The sequence below is a fragment of the Zeus faber genome, assembly GCF_960531495.2.
Source record: "Zeus faber genome assembly, chromosome: 3".
NCBI lineage: Eukaryota > Metazoa > Chordata > Actinopteri > Zeiformes > Zeidae > Zeus > Zeus faber.
Window position 1 is genome coordinate 14,529,764 of NC_137190.1, and position 25,000 is coordinate 14,554,763.

General features: G+C 45.2%; 1 protein-coding gene across 6 annotated transcripts in view; it reads left to right on the forward strand.

The window, feature by feature from the left end:
* Window positions 1–25,000, forward strand: part of esrrga (estrogen-related receptor gamma a) — a gene marked incomplete at both ends in the record, with an annotated part of 55,659 nt that overhangs the window by 937 nt on the left and 29,722 nt on the right. For 3 of the 6 annotated variants that reach the window (XM_079997675.1, XM_079997674.1, XM_079997676.1), the window contains 2 exons: window positions 7,881–7,997; window positions 23,748–23,858. In XM_079997675.1, the coding sequence (XP_079853801.1) occupies window positions 7,881–7,997; window positions 23,748–23,858 (228 nt within the window). Of the gene's footprint in view, window positions 1–7,880; window positions 8,013–23,747; window positions 23,859–25,000 lie in introns of those variants that run through there. The other 3 variants (XM_079997673.1, XM_079997678.1, XM_079997677.1) reach the window with 3 other exon arrangements.

The window sequence follows — 25,000 nt, forward strand, 5'->3', positions numbered from 1 at the left end:
TCGTCTCGGGTGTCCGTGGTTATATGCATGAAAAGCGCGTTTTTTGTAGGGGCATTACAGTACATCTTTCAAGTATTCCCCAATGTCTTTTACAGATGCAAGAGCGTCAACCATTTACCAGTTTGATATTTACCTTTTTTTTACAAAATGTTGTCTTCATTCTTGATAACCGAAACATACCACTCCACGTGCTTTAATATAGATCTGTTGAATCAAGTCAGCCACTTACACCATCAATCCATTGTATAGTGAGTAAATAACTGAGGAACTTGTTAACCAGCCATTGGTTAATCAGCTATCCCTGAATTCATTCCTATATCTGCACATGCATCCATGCTATCATCCATCCATCCATCCATCCATCCATCCATCCATCCATCCCTCCAACCAGCCAGCCAGCCAGCCATCCATACTTGCCTTTAGGCCTTGTCTCACAATAAGACACAATGAGACTCAGAGGAAAATTCACAAACGGATTGCGTGGCTTTTGCGGCTGCGTAACCTGCACAACTAACACAAAAAGCAACCGTCTAGTTCACAAAGCACCCACAAACGGTGAACTGCATCCCTGACTGCGTTGCCACTCAACTAGCATCTTGGTGCACCGGTGCTATTTGCACGTAATTAAGATAGGTAATATTCAGGCGTTTTGCACAAAACTTGCCCCTTTCTATGCAAATGTGCCTTGTTGCAAAAAAAGTCCAATTCACAAACACCAACGCTAATAGCCACACGTAGTTAGAGTGAAAATATTAGTGTCTGCAGAGAGCTGGTGGTTACTGGGCCGCTGCACCTGAAAGACTGCGGCGTTTGGCCCACACTGAAAAAATGAACTTTGTGGGAGAGTAAAATATATTAAATTAACCGTCATAATTTATTCATTGTAATATTAAGATTAAGTGAGAACTGCAATTTTTTTTTTTTAATATACACATTTTGTTCATGTAATAAATGAGCTCTGGGGGAAAAGTTTTAGATTAAAAATGTTATAGATTTACTTTATAGTCACTGCACATAAACATAAAACCACTGAGTACATTTTAGTCTAAAAGTGTAGCGGGTTTGAATTTGCACAAAATGCACTCTGCAGAAAAACTTTAAGGGCCTGTTTGAGCTGACATACTGTATCATTAGTGCAATATCTTTTGTGAATCAGACTTTGAGAGCAGATAGCGCTGTTGATGCACAACTCACGGTGACACTAGCGGCAGTGAATTTGCCTCTCAGAGTTCTAACTGACCAAGTCAATGAGTCAGAGACATCCATCCAGCCATCCATTTGTCCACTCATCTACTCATCTAGACATCTGTCATCCATAGAGCATATATCATTCACCCATCCAGCAATCTATTCATTCACCACTGCAATCATTTATCCATAATGCCTATGATATCCCTTATACATGTTTTAGCAATTTATTAACCATCTGTCAGCCATCCTTCCACCCATTCCATCCATCTACCTGCCGGTTTTTTCTCATTAAATTCTGAAATTGAGGCAGCGGTATAAAGGATTCTTGATCTGCTAGGACACCAAGCGCAGATTTGACTTATGTGTGTGTGTGTTCTATGGTAGATCAAATATATAATCTATACAAAGAAAGAAATTGCGAGGGAATACATTTAGCGATAAAAGCAGAAGCCGGTGAAAATGCAAGCCATCATAAATGCTCATCCCTGAATGCACAGAGGCATCCACAGTTAGATGGGCAAAGAGACACATAGACACACACAATCCTCATTCACCTGCATGTGTAGGAATGTCTACAAACAAAACATACAATTGCGTGCACAATATATATTTTTTTAGCAGAAGTACCTGCACAGTACACCTTGTAACAGTTCTATGTGTACTGTAGGTTTAACCTGTCATCCATGGCCTCATACCAGTTTACCAATTCTCTTTCATGAGTCTCATTTTGTTTTCCAGGGTTTGGTAAGGTCAACAAGCGTGGTTAGTCAGATGGTAGTCCCAGCATCAACGAAGCGAGATCCTATGCTAGAGAATATATAAATTGATATTAACCTCGAATTAGTTGCCAGGCTCTTTTTAATACCTCTCATACCTCCCAAATACACCTCTTCCTTCCGCGACCTCTTCCGCCATTAGCATTTTATGACAACATTTGTGCCAACATTATCATTTATAATGTTGAGTAAAGTTGGAGATGTTTGTGTTTATATTTGTTCTGAAACAGGCTGTGCAGATTTGGATTCACTGGAACAAATGGGTCATGACATTATCTTTGGCTCTGACACAAGCCAGATCCCTCGGCAGACAGGCCTGCCTGCATGCCTCCGCGTGCATGTGTGTGTTTGTGTTTGTATTTAGCCATCGATGTGAGCTCCAGCTATGTCTATGCGTGTGTGTGTGCGTGTGTGTGTGTGTGTGTATTTGTGCATGTGTGTGCGTGTGTGTTTGTGCGTGTGTGTGTGTGTGTGTGTCTTGGCTGGAACACAGGTCCAGTCTCAAATGGGCAGCAGCAGACATATTGGTATGTTTCAAGCCATTAGCCAATAAAACCGCAGGTAATCACCAAAAAAACACCTCCAGCTGGACAGGGAGGAGAGGGGAGAAGATGATCAAGTACAGGAGGGGAGGGGAGAGGAAAGAGGGGAGGAGAGGAGAGGAGAGGAGAAAAGAGGAGAAGAGGAGGAGAGGAGATGGGAGGAAAGAGGAGGGAATAGCGGAGAGGAGAACAGGGGAGGAGAGGAGAAGAGGGGAGGAGCACAGTCGATGAGAGTTGAGAGGAGAGGGAAGGAGAGGAGAAGAGAAGAGAGGACAGGAGAGGAAAGGAGTAAAAATACCAATGAACAATAACAAAATAACCAAGGTGAGGGAGGGACCAGGCAAAAGGGAGGATTGGCTCGAAATACAGGAAGGAATTAGTGGCGTGTGTGTGAGATTGTCCCAGCATGGAGGAAGTGGCTGGTAGCTCTCTGGCAGCTGCTGTTGCCGTGGCGTCCGTCCAGCAACACCTGACAATGTGCATCTATCACTCCCTTATTGGGAGAGAGGGATGGAGGGGGGTGGGGAGGTAGAAAGAGAGATGTGAAGGGGTCAGTGGCAAGGAGAGGAAAAAAGTTGAAGCAGACGACAAAGAGGAAAAGAACAAGAGTTAAGAGAAGGGGAGGACCGAGAGGGAAAAGGTTCGACGGGCACGAGAGGAAGGCTGCGTTGACGGCGAGCTGCGAGTCATGTTGGCGCACGACGGAAACGACGGCCGCCCGGCGGCAAAACACCGGCAGCGGCACGCGGCATCTGCCGTCGAAAGTTCAAATATTTTAACTTTTTGCCGTCCTCCGCGGCGGAATTACAGCCGGATGGGGCGTAGCCGCCTTACAGCCGCGGAGGAAAGCGAGGAGCCGACTCGACCGCGCGTGTCTGCTGCGGCTGCCCGAGTTTTGCGCCTCGGCGACGGACGTTTTCTCTGGAATGTCGCACTTAAATGGCTTGAATAAAAACGATATAAAAGTTGTTTTTTCTATTTAGTAATTGCACGAAGGGCTGTTTGGTGCATGTAGCAAGGAAGCAGATGGAGGATTTGGACATGGTGGTGTCGCGTGGCGCGGTCAGTCCAGTGATAAAGTTGCAGCTCCAGGTTATTACTTGCATAATAATACAATTAATATGAATAATTAATAATAAAGGAAGGGCTTCTATTGCCAGTGGAAACCTGGTGATCAGTCGTGGATCACTCCGTTAACAGATCATTGCTCACTTTATAGATCGCTCTCTTGAAGCCGCATAACAATATCCATACATATATCCATAATGCAAAATAATCCATTCTCAAACCTACTCGGAGATGAATATGATGCTTTATAGCTGGCTTGTGAGAAGTTAACCAGCTATGAATGACAATATGTTTTGGAGTGAATTTATCAATTTAAGTTTGCAATAAAATATTAACAGTTAGCTGCATTTTTATACAGCAGCTACATGCATTACTAAAATTCTTATATATAATAACAGGTACAAAATAATTTAGTATACTATATTTTATCGGACTCTTTGTACATCACCATAGCAACATATCGTCACGTTTTGCTGTGGAACCTCCCCCTGGCTCCCTGCGTGCCATTTTAAAAGTGCCGTTATGCCGTTTGCCGTGTTCCATGTGATTGCGGCAGAGGGATCACCAAAGGAGAATGTTGATTTTAGAGACAAGAGTGGCGGGAAGAACGTGAGGGTAGGACAGGGGAGAAAGAAAAAAAATCCAAATTAGGGCAGATTTAAGCCAAAGAATCACGAACGTTAGTATTATGAATTTAAAAAAATGAAAATGAAAAAAATATTATAGTTCACAAATACCGTGAGCAGATGTTGCATGGCTAGCAGTGACCACCAAACACACACGCACACGCGCACACACACACACACACACACACACACACATACAGAAATGGACAAGATGTTAGTACCCAGTGCACATGACGGGAGACTATTGTGATGCAGCAGGTGGACACGCACACATCTTGTAAGGGAGATTGTGGGATTTGAGACCCTCATAAATGCCCTCACATATGTTATACATTGGAGACTCACATCCTATTTGTGCTCTTAGACCACACAAAAGCACTATAGTACATTTTATGAAACGCACAGACAGACACACGCACACACACACACACACACACACATATATATATATATATATATATACACAATACTGGAACCCAGACATATCGCATTATATTACACTCGCGTTTGGCCCATATAAAGTAAGCCCATTCAAAATCCTCAATGAATAGGAATGTGTGCATGAAACACCATCCATACGAAGAACAAATACGCCTGCCATACTATAATACTTTCCCGACCAATATCATAGATCACAACACTTGATAAGTTGTGAGTTCTGTTAAAAAAATGAAGTTGAATTAGACCCAGGATAATATTTGAACCTTGAAACGAGACCTGTCATGTTTATTCATGAACAGTCTTCATGTTATCTATTGAACAGCTGATTAAGGCCTCGGTCACACTTTTGCGATGGTAATATTTTGCACCGTATCCAATGCATTTCAATGCAACCATCACAATTGATGATCAGTGGCTTTCGGAAGCAAAGTAGAGCTACCTCCCACATGAAACCGGAGCATTGTCCAGCAGCAATGCCGCTTTGAAGGGACGGCGATCTCCGAGGGATCTATTGCGTCGCCAAATCCCCATCAAATCATCCTGTGATGCACAGGATGCATCGAATTGTTACAGGAAAGAAACCCAGCGGCTTTTCCAATGAGCCATGCCACAGGAGTAGGTTCCGTAATTAGGCTCCCTTAATTTGTTTTTTACTGTTTATCGTTGGCGAGCTCCCTCGCGTACTAACCGACTATATGACTTCAGCACCACCGTCGCCAACAGTACTTCACAAAGAAGCGCCAAGGAAATCTCGCACGGTCCATTCTTGGGGTGATCGAAGTCTTAATTTGTTAAGCAATACATTTAATACATTTCTCCTTATGGCTACAAGCCCAGACCTAAATTGCTCTCTATAGTAGATTTCCATTTGGCAGTGCCATTGAGCAGTCCAGATTGATAATTCATTCCAGAGTGTTACATAGTCAGGCTTTTTGCTCGATGATTGTCCCTAGATATAGCCTATATCTACCTATTTATGTCGTACGATTAGCATTGTTAATGTGCAGAATAACTAGTCTCATTAGTAATGTCTATCGAGTAAAAGTATTCCCCCAGCATGTTTAGCCTCAACACTACCTAACGAGACCCATTAATAGCAATCTTGTTCTCCATTAAGCAGTATTAGTGTATTTAGCCTTTTCCCGAGCTAACTACCCCCCTTCATCAGCCCGGTAATGAGGAAACATCCTCTCCAAAGCAACAGTCAATAACAATCATCCACTCTCTGTTTCGCTGGGAGATAAACTGTTACTCTAACATTTTCTTTGGTGGTTAAAATGGGACAAAATGAAACAGAATAGTGTACGGATGAGCGATGGAAAACGGCAGAGTCTGTTTGACTGGAAAACGGGCTGACTTGGCGTGGAACTCGAAGGAACCCAAACTTACTCTGCGGTTGTGTTTTAGGCATCGTGTGTTTCCCCGCTCCCATTCACAACCCAGCTGATCACAGTATGTCTTTCTAATTCCTCAGTGGAGGGTTTTGATTATCGGCCATAACGGCGTACCCATCCAAGGTGGACTCACCGATGATACGATGGTATATGCTCCACGTCCGTGTGATATCAACCTTGCTTTAAGAAAACATGTTTTATGCCCCATGTCACTACCCACAGTCCTACAGTAAAATAGCAACGTCTCTGATTGGTGGAGCTCGCTGTTACCATGTTGACTGCACCCGCCAACGGCGCTGTCGGCGAGTGAGTTACCGCTCCCGCTTAACTGAAACACTATATATACACAAACTTCAATATTTAACACTGTTATTAGCAATATAAACACTAGAACAATGACAAAGGTTAAATTCAAGAAGAAACGCGCTCAACTATAGTTAGTTGGGAAGTCGTTGGAAAGGTATCATTCACAATGGTTTATGGGATGAGCAGTTCCTTAATAATTATGTACACAGTCTTGCAGCTTTGCCCTTTTTTCGGTTTTCCAATATTCTCCTGCTTCCAATCAAATGTTTTATGGTCACGATTCATGTTGTAGTTGGTTGTCTTGGTTCCAGGCTTAAAACTCTTCGTATAAGGATTTTCCGAAACATCAATGTAGTGAATGAATGGGAAATTCACTTCCACTGTTGAGCTCTATACACACTTCTGTGCTTACGCATGCACTTTTTCACACAGATTTTTTAAAAATGCACTCACTTGAACACGTTTGAGAACATCTTCATATTACAGAGATCATGTATTCATTTCATTGAGGCAGATCCTGCCCTGAGGGGTAAACTGCAGCATCTGTACACACATCAAACCCACACACACACACACACACACACACACACACACAGAGACACACACACACACACACACACATGCACGCACGCACGCATGCGCTCACGCACACACACAAACAATTAATGCGTTTAGCACGGGGCCATTTTAAATTCTTGGTTTCTCTTCATCTCTGTCTGGGATGCCAGATCTATTTCTTTTTCAGCACTTAAGTCTTTGTTATCCCTCACACACACACACACACACACACACACACACACACACACATACATATACACACACACACACACACACACAGTCAGATTTGAGAGATCACAGTTTTTATGATTGGTGTCAGAAAACATGACGCCTTAATTATTAGCCTGGACTCTATCCACTTTGGCAGCAGTGGGTCACTTTTGGGTGAAATGTCAAAATGAAGTTGACCAACAGGTTCACACTATTAAATGCATAAAAGCCTGAGGTCTTGAAAGGCAACTGTGTGTGTGTGTCTGTGCGTGCGTGCGTGCGTGCGTGCGCGTACGCGTGTGTGTGTTTGCGTGCGCAGGCTTATCGTTGATAAAGAGCTCAGTCAGTTGATTAATCAGATCAGTTGTCCCTTCGTGCTGTCCGTTGGCCGAGCAGAAGGGGACACGCACACACACACACACAAAGACGGACACGCACACACGGAGCACGGCAGCGAGATTATGAAGCGACCGAGGCCATTTCCTCCCTTCCCTTTGCTCTTTCTCTCACTTTCTCTTTCCCTCCTCTTCCTCCTCTACATTGTGTGACGGAAAGTCACAAAATAATTGTGTATAATGCTATTCTCATAAAGGGGTATGACAGCTGTACCAAAGCAATCATTTGGGGACGGGGGTGTTTCAGTCTGCCGAAAGTGGTCGTCCGTCGTCTGTCCGTTTGCCCGCTATGCATGTCTCCCCCAGTAAGATCTGTCTATCTGAAATGACACCTCTCCACCTGTCCTCCTCCCAACATGTCTACATGCCGCAGGCAACATCGAGTACAGCTGTCCGGCCACCAACGAGTGTGAGATCACCAAGCGGAGACGCAAGTCCTGCCAGGCCTGTCGCTTCATGAAGTGTCTCAACGTCGGCATGATGAGAGAAGGTAAGAAAAGAAACTGTACGTCTTCTTCTTATCTAACTGTGAAAGTTTGAAAGCGTGTTTTTCGTGCTTTCCGTTCTCATTCTTCTTCATCGCCATCACCCCCCCCCCCCCGACGTATTTCTGTCGATATTTACAGACGTGATTGTTTAGTACTGATGACATGCGGTCACTCTTTCTGTGTCTCAGACACACACACACACACACACACGCACACACACGCACGCGCGCACACACACACACACACACACACACACACACACACACACACACACTCTCTCTCTCTCTCCCTGCCCCACAACAAATCCAAATCATTATTTTCTGAATGTAGTATGTCGATTCATGTACGTGGACTGTACAGCTACACACAAAACTACACACAAACACACACTCGGTGCGCACAGCACCAGCATCCAACCCTTGGTTAAATAGACTCTTTAATTTTCTCACTTACCCCTCTCTCTCTCTCTCTCTCTCTCTCTCTCTCTCTCTCTCGCTCTCTCCCGGCCCTCCACCCCTGACCTTTCGACTCCCGCAGCACCCCCCCCCCCCCCCCCCCCCCCCGATGCACAGGGAGGGGGGCAGAAATGGGGGGCCTGAAGAGGGCAGGGAGGTAAAGGTAGAGAGGAAGAGGGACGGAGGTGAGGGGAGAGAGCCGGGAGAGAGAGAGAGAGAGAGGGACCGAGAGGGAGAGAAAGAGAAGGGGGGGGGACTGTGAGGACTGCGAAGGGAAGGGGGGGGGGTGGGGGGACATTGATTTATAGGAGCTGTGGAAAAGGGAAGACCAGCGGAGAATAAGAAGGAAGGTAGAGGGGGTGAACAAAGCAGAAAGCGAGAGGGGAAGGAGAGAGGGGTCAAGGTTGTAATTGATGGGAGCCCTGGCCTAGCACCCCAACCCCCGCACCCCCCCCACCCACCCACACCCCACACACTCCCGCTCATCACCGCGCACGCCGCCCCGCCACAGCCGCCCTTGCCTCCCATCCCTGCCGTCCCTCCCACCGACCGCTCCTGTTGTCACACACCCCCTTATACATCTATGTCTCTATCTCGATCTAGATCTTGTTCGGTTTGTGTTCGATTTCAGTTTTGTCTGCTCACACACGCCTCACACACGGCTCTTCCTATCCCTTCACGACGCCTTTCCACCGCATCCATGACGACCGTCAAACACTCTTTAACGCCGCCACAGCTAAACCACCGAGAGGCTGTGCATGGCGGCAGGGGCCCAAGGGGAACGCGCTCTTAAAATATATTTTTAGAGTCCAAAAGTATTTATTTTAAAGTCCATATAATGTGATAAAAGGTTAATTCTAATCAAAAAAAAAAAAAAAACGCATTGTTGTAGTAGAGATTGTTATCACAGAATCTTTTTACCAAAATAAAAAAAATTATATATTTGGATCATAAGTTTCATGATACTTATAATGCTGCTCACAAGTGTAAAGATCTAACATAGGCATACGTAAGTCAAACATATAATGCAATACAAAGTTATTTGTAATTAAAAAAAAATGGTTGTAATGTCATTTTCACCCCAAAAAGGTAGCTACTGCAAAATCATCGCGCAGCTCATGTTGATGATCAAGTTTTCTGAAAACAAAATAATTGTAATGTTTAAATGTGCACCAGGTTCATGAATCCTTTGCCGGTAAGCCCTCCCCTCGCTATCTTCCTCTCTCTCTCTCTCTCTCTCTCTCTCTCTCTCTCCCCCTCGCTCATCATCTCTCTCTCTCTCCGTTCCTTCCATCATCTTGCTCTCCCTCTCGCTCTCTCGCTTCCCCAGGCTCAGGCCATCAGGTGAAACTCACTCTGACGTCCTCTTTCACAGCCTTAGAGGTTGACCCCTTTCCTACTTCTAAAAACACAAACACACACACACACACACACACACACACACACACACACACACACACACACACACACACACACACACACACACACACACACACACACACACACACACACACACACACACACACACACACACACACACACACACACACACCTTGCAGGTTCCTGTGGGCCCCATCAGTTCTTTGGACAACCTGAGATTCACCCCACTCCAAAAGCATAGCTGTCTCTCTCTCTCTCTGTCTCTCTCTCTCTCTCTCTACCTCCCCCCCCCCAACAAGCTGCTGTCTTGGCGTTTGTTGTCCCAGTTGATCTGACATAAGCAGAAGCAACATCTCATCTTTAGTTTGCTGTTGTCCAGGTGTGACTGTGTTAGCAGCAGCTTCTCCAGCTGACCCTGGACACCAGGCACAATGCAAGAAACATGTTAAATCCAGCCACAAAAATATAAAAGTTGAGACATTTTCCTATTTGCCTATTTCTATTTTTACCCAATTTTAAAATATACATGCCATATGTATTCCAACGTTAAACAATTGCACTTATGACATAGTATCGTCATTATATGTCCTGGTTTCAAAATAATATTAGGAACTATCCATACCATGTACCTGGTACACATACCTGTGTGTGTGTGTGTGTGTGTGTGTGTGTGTGTGTGTGTGTGTGTGTGTGTGTGTGTGTGTGTGTGTGTGTGTGTGTGTGTGTGTGTGTGTGTGTGTGTGTGTGTGTGTGTGTGTGTGTGTGTGTGTGTGTGCCTATGTGTGTGTGTGTGTGCCTGTGTGTGCCTGTGTGCGTGTGTGCGCCTGTGGTGTGTGTGAGGTCTCTCTCCTGAACAGGCAGACAAATAGCAGCATTTTGTTGTTACCGCTTCCCTTCTCCACATACATACATCACGGACACATACACACACATTTATCACACACACACAAGCACACACATCCCACGCAAATGTGAGTGTCACATGTGCACATGCATACACACACATACACACACATGGTGGCACGCACGCAAACAGACACATACATACATTGCTCCACATACATACATCAATGTGGCAGACCACCAAAAACCCATTTGTTGTGCTGGATGTGAATTTAATACAGGGGTCCCGCTCTACATATGAATAAGGGTCATTTAGAAAATTGATACATCAATTTTCTCATTCTTTTCTTGTTTCTCTCTTTTTGCCCCGCCTGAATCGGAATTTGAAAATAAGCCACGGTGTATTGTCTGTGTTCATTGTATGTGTTCATTGTGTTCATTTTTTGGTTTATTTATGTATTTCTTCATTTTAGTACCACACTGAAAATACTCGATATCAAATAAGTCGTTTTCTTTAAAAAGCTGCGACGAAGGACTGTTGGGAAAATATGAAATATATTAAAGAAACATAATAATTCCAGATCCTTTGAAAAAACATTGATTTCTGGTGTATTCTTTGGCACGGTGATTATAAAAAATAAATGACTTAGCTAATGTATACAACTATATCAATAAATAGTTAATTCTGTTTCAAAATGAAACACATATTCTTTGTTACAAATTAATATTTGGGGGGTTCTAGAAAAAACACATTTATTTCAGCTAATGCTCAGCTATGATCAGCATTTAATCCTGGGACAGTCGACTGCACCCGAAAGGCCTTTGTGGTTTAAGTTTACCCAAAAAAACAGCAAGGGAGGAAAAAATTTGATAGTGTGCCTGCTCGGTCAATATGCATTTTCCGAGCATTAGCATATCGTCCTGCTGAAATGGAAGACACACACCCACACACACACACACACCCCTGTGTGTTTTATGCAGCCCCTCTGGGTGTTTGAATCGTAACGCAGAATCGCATGGACAATAATGGTAAATGGCTAGTTCAGTTAACGTCAGACCTAACTATGGGTGTCAGGGGTTAGCTCACAGGCGAAAGGTGAAGATAAATAGGTGTGTGTGTGTGTGTGTGTGTGTGTGTGTGTGTGTGTGTGTGTGTGTGTGTGTGTGTGTGTGTATGTGTGTGCGCGCACGTGCGTGCGTGAGTATGTGCGTGCGTGCATGTGTGTGTGTGGATTCTGCAGTTCACCCCTCAGGGCAGGATCTGCCTCAAATTAGCCTTGTCGCCCTGAGAGACAGAGAGGATGAGGAGGAACGGAAGAGCAGGGCAAGAGGGAAGAGGAGGAAGCGGAGGGAGGGAGTTAGAGAGAGAGAGAGAGAGAGAGAGAGAGAGAGAGAGAGAGCCAGCGAGAGAGACCACTGCGGACCAGAGGGTCAGGAAGCCCAGGCGGATCGGAGCCGCACCCCGTACGTCTTCCTTTTTAAACACAGAACTGCATACGTGCGTACACAGCCCTTCCCTCTTCTCAGTCAGCGTCTCCTTGAAATATAAACTGGAGCTAAAATGGCTCGACCTCTCTGTGGGATATGATGTTGGATTTCACATAGTTTTCCTCATTGATCAGCTACGATTGGGAGGGTTTCAACGGAAAGGCGAATCCATTAATTATTACTCTAAAAATTGAAATAATAATAATAATAATTCAAAAATGTTCTTCATCGCATCTCAGTAACATAAGGAGATGACTTGTTGATGACATTTTAACCAGGTGCTTTAAAACCAAGTATACCAAGAGCATCTCCGGTATTTAGGATGCCCAGACGGCCCTTCTACATCCTTGAGTACGTGGGAAATACAGTGGGTGAAAATCCAGAAGCGGCGTTTGCAGCTTGGCCTCGCACCGCCGCACCGCGACAACAAAAGCAGATTACCTGCTCCCACGCGCAGGTAAAACAAAAGTCAAATGTTTGCCGTCGGTGTTTAGCAACAAAACAGGCTTTGACCGCTTTACGGAAGCTCCCTATAGTTAGACGCTGAATCCTATAAGGCCAGCACTTTGCGCTGGACGTCTTGCTTTTTAAATGTTAAGCGTTTGTTGTAAAGGAATTTCCACCAGACAACGTGGCTCCAGCGTGTGTCTGCCTTAACTCTGACACTCTGACATTGGAGAAAAATTGTGGTAAAAAACATTTGAGACATAGTCTCATAGACATGATACTAGTAATTGCATATTAAAAAGATCATTATTGAGAGTTATATATATATATTTTATATATATATACATTTAAAAATGTCTATATTTATATTATTTTACTATATATATATATATAAAGAAAAAAAATATATATACATATAAACACATATATATAACTCTCAATAATGATTTTTTTAATATGCAATTACTAGTTTGGATGGAATGGATTCCAGCATTTTTTGCAAATTAATTACGTATTAATAACTATAAATTGTATTTTACATCCTTGAAAAAACCCTCATACTTTTATAATCACAGCTCCTAAATAGAAAAAAAACCCATATTATTATGAAAACTAAAATATGGATTTCTCGTAAATACAAATAGATTTGTGGGAATAGCGGCATAAGGACAAAGAGGGACGGAGAGTGGAAGGTGTTGGTGAGGGGGAAAGAGGGGGCAACCTGCGCCCACCCACCAATATGTAGCAGCTAATTTCTGGAGCAAAGCAATTAAAAGGCCTGACTACATTATGAGAACTTCCCCTCTGGCAATGGCTGTCTGTCCATTTTTAATGAGGTCATAACGATGCGTCAGCTGAAGAGCGAAAGGTCAAAGGGGCGGAGACCAACGCTGCCCAGAGACGGGAAGGAAGTGTTACAACAATGGGAGGTGGTGCAGGTAAAACAAGGAGGATGAGGAAAACGTTCACCAATGAGGAGGAAATACAAGTTGCATGTTTTATTCGTCCAAGAAAATATGCTATGCTATATCCTTCGGTATTTACTGTTATTATCTCTTAATGTACACATTATGTTCAACGTCGTGGTTTGATGAATGAGCGCTTTGTAGGCAGATGAGTGTAAGTAATGGAGGTAAAGGTAAAGAATCAAAGGATCTGCTTCCAGGATGGTGAAGCCTCCATCTGTGGTGAGCGGACAGCTGGTTTCAGACGGTAGAGCACCAGTGAGACACTGGCTGCAAATATAAATCCTGGCACGCTGCCACAGACACACACACACACACACACACACACACATACACACCCACACACACACACACACACACACACCCACACACACACACACACACACACACACACACGTACCCGCAGCAGCTTTGGCCGTGCTCCCCTCGGCCTCTAAGACCTAATGAGTGAGATCGGGTGGAAGGCCCCAGTCTGTATGGGTGTCTGTAAATATATCTATAAGCGTGTGTGTGTGTGTGTGTGTGTGTGTGTGTGTGTTTGTACACAGCTGGCAGTTTGTGACCTACCTCTTTATACAGCTCGGCTCTTCTTGATTGCTTTCGTCCATTCCTTTCACTGCACACACACACACACACACACACACACACACACACACACACACACACACACACACACACGTACACAGATCACACAAAGTGACCTATAGACACGGATATATCACAGGGTATATGAAACACACTTTGACATATTGATTTCTTACTGTATATATCCATATATATGTATATATTTTGGGAGTAAAATGGTAGTGGGAGTAGTTCAGGGCAAAATCTTAGTGGAGAGAGAGATTTTGACGGCGATAGAATCTGGAGAGGAGAGGAAAGGAAAGGAAAGAAGAGGGAAATAAAGGAAAGAGGAGGAAAGGAAGCGAGAGGAAAGTAGAGGAGAGAAAGGAGAGATGAGGAACCAGACAACTGGTGGCGTCTGGTGTGGCCCTATGGGAAACCTGTAGCTAAATCTGGCCCTGTAGTGTGTGTGTGTGTGTGTGTGTGTGTGTGTGTGTGTGTGTGTGTGTGTGTGTGTGTGTGTGTGTGTGTGTGTGTGTGTGTGTGTGTGTGTGTGTGTGTGTGTGTGTGTGTGTGTGTGTGTGTGTGTTGCAGTGGCATCTGGTTGCATCTCAGCTTGGAAAGAGCGATAATGGAAATGTTCTGACCAGAGATCTGCTTGACTGGTCTCTCTCTCTCTCTCTCTCTCTCTCTCTCTCTCTCTGACATACACACACACACACCACACAAACACACACACAGAAACACTCCCCCTCCGTCTCTCTCTACCTCACTCTCAAAGTCACACGCCACAGAGAGGAAAGGTGGACACAAAGGAAGGAGAATTTTGGAGCGCAAGCCGCAAAGCAGGCCAGGAGAGAAGGAAGAGAGTAAGGGGATGGGATGAGCAGCAGAGGGTGGAGGGATGGATGGTCAGGTGGATGGATGTATGGTCAGATGGATGGATGGATGGGTGGATGGATGGTCGGTTGGATGGGTGGAGGGATGGATTGATGGGTAGATGGATGGATGGATGGGTGGTCGGGTGGATGGGTGGAGGGATGGTCAGGTCGATGGAGGGAGGGATGGATGGATGGATGGATGGTTGGATGGATGGATGGATGGTAGGGTGGATGGGTGGCTGGATGGTCAGGTGGATGGGTGGATGGATGGTCAGGTGGATGGAGGGATGGATGGATGGATGGATGGATGGATGGTTGGATGGATGGATGGTAGGGTGGATGGGTGGCTGGATGGTCAGGTGGATGGTTGGATGGATGGTTGGGTAGATGGATGGATAGATGGAAAGATGGGTGGATGGATGGTTGGATGGATGGGTGGGTGGGTGGATCTATGGGTGCATGGATGGATCTATGGGTGCATGGATGGATCTATGGGTGCATGGATGGATGGATGGTCAGGTGGAGGGATGAATGGATGGATGGATGGTCGGGTGGATGGGAGGATGGAGATGCACAGCAGATACTGTGTCTTCAAATATCATAGTACACATTTAGTTGATATAAAAACCACAGGAAGGTTGTTGGTGTTTTGAACACAGTAGTACTGCACCAAATGTTGTTGTTTGAATGTTAATTCATCATTCCCGGGAGTGTGTTTCATTATTTCCCGACCATCTTTGACACCGACTCCGATTGTGGTCGGTCAGTATCTTCGGAAGAGCATTTGGAAACACATTTTGTCTCTCTTATGTCACTTATGGAGAAGCTGTACTTACCGAAGCTGTTATTGTATTCTCTCAGTGGACTGGGGCAACACACTCAAGAAAAAAGACACAAACCCTCACACACGCACACACACACACACACACACACACACACACACACACATACACACAGCGGGTGACAGCCACCTGTCTGCTGCCCTGGGCGATGCTGCTCTGATCTCCTGGTCTGAACAAACGTCACTCCGCGTGAGGCCCCACACACCTGCCTCTTTAACCTCCCTCCTTCCTCCGTGAGCTCCATTTATCCCTCTTCAGTCACATCGCACCGTCCTCCTCAGGCCGCTGCCACGCCCCTCGCCAACGGCGTACAGCCCAAAATTTGGCCTTTTTAAAAAATAAAATCAGCTTTTTTTTTCCCGGGATAATTTATATTTAAAGGTTTTGCTTTATATTTACTGCCTCACGTTGCTTTTCCATATCGTCACACAGATCTCACACGCGCACGCACGCGCGCGCACACACACACACACATACACACACACACACACACACACACACTCACACATACACACCGATGCAATGGTCTTAGCCCATCTAACTGTCCATCACTCCTGTTTCCCACCTGGGAAAAGCTTGGATGTTATTACATGAACAAATTGTTTTCTCGACACACACCAATAAAGACACACACACACACACACACACACACACACACACACACACACACACACACACACACACACACACACACACACACAGGGTTATAATCTGGTAAGAAGTAGGAGGGAGATTGGGTCGTCTCTATTCTTGTTGCTATTACAGCCGACAATGGCAATAAAACTACGACCACTATAGTACCACCACCACTCAAGTACTATAAGATATCTCCATGCACAGCTCTGTTCTGTCCTTCGTCATCACTCACTCACTGTGTCTCTCTGGCTATTTATCTTCTTTCTCTCCATCCAAGTCTCTCTCTTCTTTGCTCACATCTCTCCCACACTCACGATTCTCTTTGCGGGTCATCAGAAATCAATCCACTTTGTTTTCACTCTCTCTCTCTCTCTCTCTCTCTCTCTCTCTCTCTCTCTCTCTCTGTAATCTTCACTTCCCCCTCTTCTCTCTCTCTCTCTCTCCCTCACTCATTCTATTTATTGTGTCCGTTGATCGTCTCCAATCTGTCCATTTCATCCCTATTCCCCACCTTTCCTGTTTACTTTTATTGTCTCACTTCCAGGTCTCCCCTCAAAAAGGTGTCAATGGCATTTCACTGGCAATCCTTCAACTGTCCACACACACACACACACACACACACACACACACACACACACACACACACATAAACACATGCAGACAGGCCTGTGTGTGTGTCTGTGTGTGTGTGTGTGTGTGTGTGTGTTGACAAAGAATGACGCCAGGGCCGTGTAAAATCTATGCTGATGTGATCAGCGAAGATTGTACTATCGACAGACAGCAGGACTTGAATGTTAGGAAGGATTCACCTTCATCACTGTCATGGTCTGTGTGTGTGTGTGTGTGTGTGTGTGTGTGTGTGTGTGTGTGTGTGATCCCTACATAATGGCTAGTATGGAAGTACCATAAAGCGAGTTCAGGGACATTTTTAACAGTTCTTTGTAGATACATATATATTTTTTGCTTGTTTGTTGTTATTTGGACCATGTACAGTGTAAGGATCTGTCAACGGTATAATTCATTTTAATGTAAATATCAGGACATTGTTTAGAGTCCATAGCTGTCTGTCCTTATATGGAAGGTAAGTAAATACAGCAATATGTACATTTAGCGAGAAATATTCCCGCTGCTCTTGTAGAAACTGTATGTGTGTGTGTGTGTGTGTGTGTGTGTGTGTGTGTGTGTGTGTGTGTGTGTGTGTGTGTGCGTGCGTGCGTGCGTACGTGCGTGCGTGCGTGCGTGCGTGTGTGTTGGATGGTGGGGATATTTATATGTGACGTGTCTGGTGGTGGTGGTGGTGGTGGTGGGGTCTTATTGTGGAGCTGCACTGCGGTTGACATTGTAATTACAGCTGGGAAAGGCAACAACCCTCAGAGGAATTCCTCTTCACTTTCTCCCCCCTCCATCTATCTTCCCTTCCCCCTGTTCCTGTTCCTTTCTTTTTTAGTTTGTTTGCTCCCCCAACATCCCAACCCGACCGCCCCCCCCCACCCCCCTTCGACCCGCCTTTCCTCCATCCTCTTCTGCTTGCTTCACCTCTTCTCATCCTGTATTCCCCCTTTTCCCCCTACTTTTCTTTTCTTTTCTCATTGTTTTCCTTTCCTCCCTCCTCCCTTCATTCGTCTTCCGCCGTCCTCTCCCCTCGTATCCTTCCCTTTCTCCTCTCCCCTCCTGCCGACGCATCCTCCCCTCCCCGCTTCATTCTTTATGATTTGAAGGCTCATTTGTTAAGGAGGTAAAGCAGTCTCTCCTCCCCGCCACCCCTCCCACCACCACCACCACCACCACCACTCCTCTCTTTTTTGTGGGCTTTGGAAATATAATTTTCAATTTTTAATTTGATTCATTTAGATTTGATCATTAATCAGTGCTGAGAGAGAGTTAATTTGGTGGAAAAAAGATGAGGTAGTTAGAGGTGGCTCTTTATGAAGTGAGTGTGGCTCGTGTGTGTGTGTGTGTGTGTGTGTGTGTGTGTGTGTGTGTGTGTGTGTGTGTGTGTGTGTGTGTGTGTGTGTGTGTGTGTGTGTGTGTGTGTGTGTGTGTGTGTGTGTGTGTGTGTGTGTGTGTGTGTTCGGGGTTTCATGACTACTGAGTTGTACTAGTTGCCAATTTTTACATAACTGTATTCGACTAGTCGTCTTTTACCGATAATCTAAGAAAGACGCAGAGGGAGAGGAGTTCAAGGCAATCTCGAAACCCATCGGCTATCGGTCTGATGACGATTAAGCTGTTTTTTCACTTGTAAATTTACTTCTTACGACTTGTGAAACAATCCGGTCGTAGACGTCGTCTCTCGACTCCAACTCTCTTTTCCCCGTCTCCAGTTGCTAATTGGACTGTCAGCAATGAGGGGCATACAGGAGAGAAAGTCTTGGCCCGGATATCCGCTGGCCACGCCGGAACCCCAGAAATATTTGCAATTGTGTTTTAAAAATTAATTTAATGAGGAGAACATAGCTGAATCAAGATATAAATATATTATATATAAAAATATTTCACTTACACAATAATTATTATATAACCAGTGACATTGACAAAAAATATGTTGTCCACGACTCGTTAACTGCTGCCAACAGCGCTGAGTGTTGTTATAGTAGTCAGTTAGTTGACTCGTTGACTAGTTGGTGAAACCCCTTATTGTGTGTGTGTGTGTGTGTGTGTGTGTGTGTGTGTGTGTGTGTGTGTGTGTGTGTGTGTGTGTGTCATGGAGTGGGCAAAAGCCACATATACACCGATCAGCCAAAATATTAAAACCACCTGCCTAAAATTGTGTAGCTCCCCCTCGTGCCCCCAAAACAGCTCTGACCCGTGGAGGCGTGGACTCCACAAGACCTCTGAAGGTGTCCTGTGGTATCTGGCACCAAGACGTTAGCAGCAGATCCTTTAAGTCCTGTAAGTTGTGAGGTGGGGCCCCCATGGATCAGGCTTGTTGTTCCAGCACATCCCACAGATGCTCCATCGGATCGGACCCTAACTCCAGCCATCCACATGATGTAGAAGAAAACATGATTCATCAGACCAGGCCACCTCCTTCAACTTCAAGAACTGACTGTTCACTTGCTGCCTAATATATCCCACCCCTTGAGGTGCCACTGGAACGAGATGATCAATGTTATTCACTTCACCACTTCAGTGGTTCTAATGTTGTGGCTGATCGGTGTTTATATATAAATATATATATATATATATATATATATATATATATATATGGTGAAAGACAAAGTGTCAGGAAGCTTGGTGTGTGTGTGTGTGTGTGTGTGTGTGTGTGTATGTAAAAGTGTATGAAATAAGTGTGTATTTTTCATCATCCCCAATTCTCAGCCCTCAACTCCCCTTTCTCCATCCCTCTCACTCTCTTTATCTCTATCTCCCCCTCTTTTCTCCCCACAACTCTTCTCTTCCCTCAGTCGCCTGTTTCTCTCATCCCTCTCATCTCTTTATCCTTTACCTCTTCTCAGTCTTTCTCTCACCATATCCTCCACCGTGTGTGTGTATGTGTGTGGGTGTGTGTGTGTGTGTGTGTGTGTGTGTGTGTGTGTGTGTGTGTGTGCGTGCACGTGCCTGTTCGTGCGTGTACCCCCCCAGAGTTAAGATTGTCCTGACCGCTTGGTGACACGTCCCCCCCACTGTACCTGGCCTGTCAGCCCTTCTGTCTACCTGTCTCTGTCTCTCTCACACACACACACAAATACACACACACACACACAAACACACACAGATCTATATCCATACGTGCGAACACACACACAACAACAGGCATACACACCAACACATTAACCCGTGTTTACACTAATATTCATAGTAAACTCAGCTTAGGGTTCATTTCCCCAATTTCTAATAGAGGAAAATCGAATCCTGCAAAAGATGAATGGACTCACAGCGCTGTGATGCGAGACTGGAGCAGTTGAATACATACATAAAAAAAAAATTGTAATTGACTTATAATTACACACACCATTCTTCTTCCACCACACAGGGAGGGTAGCGCGCACCCTCCCACCCTCCGCTCGCTCTCGCTCTCTCTCTCTCTCCCTCTCTCTCTCTCTCTCTTTCTCTCTCTGCCGCTCTCTTTATAACTCTCTCATGTCTGTTGTCTTGAACATGGTCAGCACATTTTCCCAAGGATTTAAATCCCCCATGCGTGAGCACATCCCTCTCTCTCTCTCTCTCTCTCTCCCTCGCTCTCTCTTCTCCCTCTCTCTCTCCCTCTCTCTCTCCCTTTCTCCCTCTCTCTCTTTCTCTCCCTACAAGTCGTATTGTGTATGAGAAATAATGGGGTTTTATTTGGTCAACCTATAGCACCATTTCCACCAGTTACTGTATTGGATCCAACTTTCGCCTTCTAAAGCCAGTACCAGTGCATAGCTGTGCAGTGGTGATAGAGTGTAAAGCAACAGAAAAACCAAAGAGTATTACATTTATTTACAAATCAAATTTGATCGAGTTGCAAATGAATAATGCCGAAGAATTGCGATGCGTGATTCTGTGTGTATGTCTTTGAGCGCGTGTGTGCGTGTGTGTGTGTGTGTGTGCGTGTGTGTGCGTGGGTGTGTGTGTGTGTGTGTGTTTGTGTGTGTGTGTGTGTGTGTGTGTGTGTGTGACCCTTCCCGATTAGTTCTGGTAGTTCTAGCTAAGAAGGTAATCTTTGCTGGATAATGCTTTAGAATGTCCACTCTCTCTTTTTCTCGCTCCCTCCATCCTTCTCTCCACAGTATCTCTCGTCATCCTCCCTCACCTGTTTATCTCCCTTGCTTTTACACACAAGCACTGTTGCAAAGTGATGGCTTAATGGAGAAGTGTGTTTTCTGTGGAGTGGAGTGTGTGTGTGTGTGTGTGTGTGTGTGTGTGTGTGTGTGTGTGTGTGTGTGTGTGTGTGTGTGTGTGTGTGTGTGTGTGTGTCTGCTGGCATCCTGTAGATATTTTTGCATGATGAATGGAACACAGGGGGCACACAACCACAGTGTTTTGTATTAATGGCCTGGATTCCTCTCTGTGTGCCTCCATGTGTCTTTGCGTGTGCACGTGTGTTTATCTTCCCACATGTGTGTGTGTTTATCTTTTCACACGTGTGTTTGTTTGTGTGTTTGTGTGTGTGTGTGTGTGTGTGTGTGTGTGTGTGTGTGTGTGTGTGTATGTGTGTTTGTGTGTGTCTGCATCCTCTGAGCCTTTTCGCACAGGTCCATGTGTTTGTGTGTGTGTATGTTTTTGTGCGTGTGTGTGTGTGTGTGTGTGTGAGACCACAGCGATTGAGATTGACACAGCAGCAGTTTGCTGTTTAGTCTTTTTTCCTTTTGGCCCCAATTCAGGCCCCCTTTGGGTATTGAAATACAGTGCCTGTCTAAAAACCACACTGAGCCACTAATACAAGAGACGCAGGGGGGCTGGAGAGACGCCTCGGGGTGGTGGGAGACCACCAAAGGAAGAGAAAGAGGAAAAGAAGAGAAAAGGGAAAGGGAGAAATTGAGGGATAAAAGATACAAGCTTTATCTCTCCTTGCTGTTCCTGGTGGAGAAGGGATAGCTCGTTGGGGATTGCTCCGTCAATCCGTCTTTAAGTCTCTCCATAAGTATTATAAATCATTATAGAGAGACACACACACACACACACACACACACACACACACACACACACACACACCACATTGTGCACGTGTGTGGATTTTAGAGAAGGGGAGCAAATGTTATGAGCATTTCTTGAATATTTGAATCTCTTCTCCAGCTTCAACCCCCGTCATCCTTGTCATCATCTCATCTCTCTATATTTATTGATTTGTTAGTTTATTTATTCACTGTTTTTTGTCGCTTTTGTCGTTTTGTTTTTTTAATTTATTTATTTTTATTATTTCTTGACAGCCATTCTGTTTTTTTGTCGTTTCTGTAATTAATTATTATATATTTCTTATTAATGTGACCATAGAAGGGGCTTGATGAGTGTGTTTTAAAGTGTTTTAAAAATGTGTTTAAACTGAAATTCACCATCTCTCTCTCTCTCTCTCTCTCTCCCTCTCTCTCTCTCTCTCTCTCCCCCTCTCCCTCTCTCTCTCCCTCTCTTTCTCTCCCTCGCATTTCACATCAAACGCGTCACGTCCGAGGCAAGAATTCCTCCGGCGCCGTGGTAGTCAAAGCGAGGCTTGTCACAGATGCAGATACATGACGACAGAGAGAGAGGGAGAGAGAGAGGGGCGCACCTAGAGAGAGGGGTGAGGGGGAAAGAGAGGAGAATCCATGGGAGGAGAAAGAGAGAGAGAGAGAGAGAGAGAGAGAGAGAGAGAGAGAGAGAGAGTGGACGAGGGAGGAGAAAAGTGACCTCTAACAGCAATCAAACGGAGAGGGAGGGAAAGTAAGGAAGGAGGAAGCACAGTGGCCGAGGAGGAGGCGGAAAATGAAGAGTTGCAGGTGAAAGAGAAAAAAAATATTCAAATTTCGTCGGATTCACTTGATCTCACGCCTCGATCCGTGGCCATTTTGGAGGCGTAAATTTCCATCCCGGCCCTTAATCACACAGTTTATTTCTGCGAGGGAATATAAACCTGTCCAGGTCGAACAGCCCATTATATACAGAATAAAAGGTTTTGGCGCCGAAAGGCCCCCCTCCCCCCCAACCCCCCCCCCGGCGTACATGACACCTCCATCCCCCTTATCCACCTTTAAGTGGTAACCACGGTAACATCCAATCCCCTGAGAGATAGACCTAATTAAATTAGGACTCCTTTGTGTCAATTAATTAACGAGACAAGGAGAGAGAGAGAGAGAGAGAGAGAAGGAAAAAGAGAGAGCGAGAGAAGTAAGAGGGCCAGAGAGAGGGATGGAGAGAGAGAGAGAGAGAGAGAGAGAGAGAGAGAAAGAAAGAGAGAATAAGGAAGAGCAACATGGAGGTTTAACTTGAACAGTAACTTAGTGTCTCGGTATCTATGAGTACGGGCTTATAAAGGTTGGCATCGACCGCCGTACAACACAGAAAGTGCACCCTCACTCCTCCTCACTCCTCCTCCTCCTCCTCTCTTTTCTTTTTCCCCTTCCTTTGTTCCCCTCCGCTGTTTCGGTATTTTACTTACGGTTGTACATAATGAGACTTTCCTCCCTCCCTCTCTCTTTCCCCCGTCCTCGCTTTCTCACCGTGGGATTTTCCGTGCCCGTAATAATGAAACCCTCTCTCCTCTGTCTCTCTCTTTCTGTCCTCTCTCTCTCTCTCTCTCTCTCTCTCTCTCTCTCTTCTCTCCCCCCCCCCCCCTCCCTCCCCCCTCTCTCTCAGGCGTTCGGCTGGACAGGGTTCGCGGCGGGAGGCAGAAGTACAAGCGTCGGATAGATGCTGAGAACAGTCCGTACCTGAACCCGCAGCTGGCCCTCCCCCCGAAAAAGCCATGTAAGACGACACGGACACGCAGAAAGACATGCAAACTTAAATCTATAATCACAGTGTGTTGCGTATCTTGAAATTAAAAAAAAAAAAAAAACAGGGAAGGTGGGATCAATCAAGTGTTTCAGCTTTTTTCCACACTTCTCAAGAATTTCCCACAAGAATGAATTAATAGGTGAGGTGTGTTTGGCTTTCTGTGTGTGTGTGTGTGTGTGTGCGTGCGTGTGCGCGCGCGTGTGTGTCCAGGAAAGTGTGAATTCCATCTGTCGGGGACCTAGACTGCCTCCCCGTCTCTACTGCTGTCCGTTTGTGGCCATATCATTTTATAACTCTAATATTCCTATCTGGAGTTAATTCATTCAGCTCCAGATGGATCGGCGGCAATATTTTTCAGAAAGTGAAGCCATAGCCCAAAGTCCGTGTGGTGGAAAATTAACAAACGGGGAGAAAGAGTGAGAGAGGGTTCAGAGTGATGGACAGACAGTCAGACGGACACGAGGAGACGGAGAGTGGCAGAGAGGGCGAGAGAGGTTGCACAGAGCGAGAGAGAGAGAGAGAGAGAGAGAGAGAGAGACCGTCCTGTGCCCTAATCCGGATTAAATCCAATCTGGTGGCCACATCAAACAGGAGTTGGCTTTCCCCAGCTCGCCCACACACACACACACACACACACACACATCATCCCATCATTTTGGTGATTAGTAGTGCAGAAGTCCTGCTAAGCTACCATAAAGCCATTCAGCATATTGGCCTAAAGTAGAATATGCTCCAGCATTAAACAAAATGGGCTTTAGGGAGCAAGCCGCTAAACAATGCTACATCTGCCTACTGTGAGTGTGTGTGTGTGTGTGTGTGTGTGTGTGTGTGTGTGTCTGTGTGCGTGTCTGTGTGTGTAAATGTGTGGGAATCCCTAATAGCCAAACTTAATAAAAATCACCTCAATCCAATCACAGATGATCTGATTAAAAAATGATTTTCCCTTAACCCTGTTTTGGTAAATATTTCAATTTGGATTTTTTTTTTTTTTTACAATTCAATATTTTGTATTTCTCCGACAGTTTCCGCATGATAGGAATCGTGATTGAATTCAGTTAAAGGGGGCCCTCGATTAATTGCGTGGGGGCCCTCGCTCGGAGCTGTCCGACCGA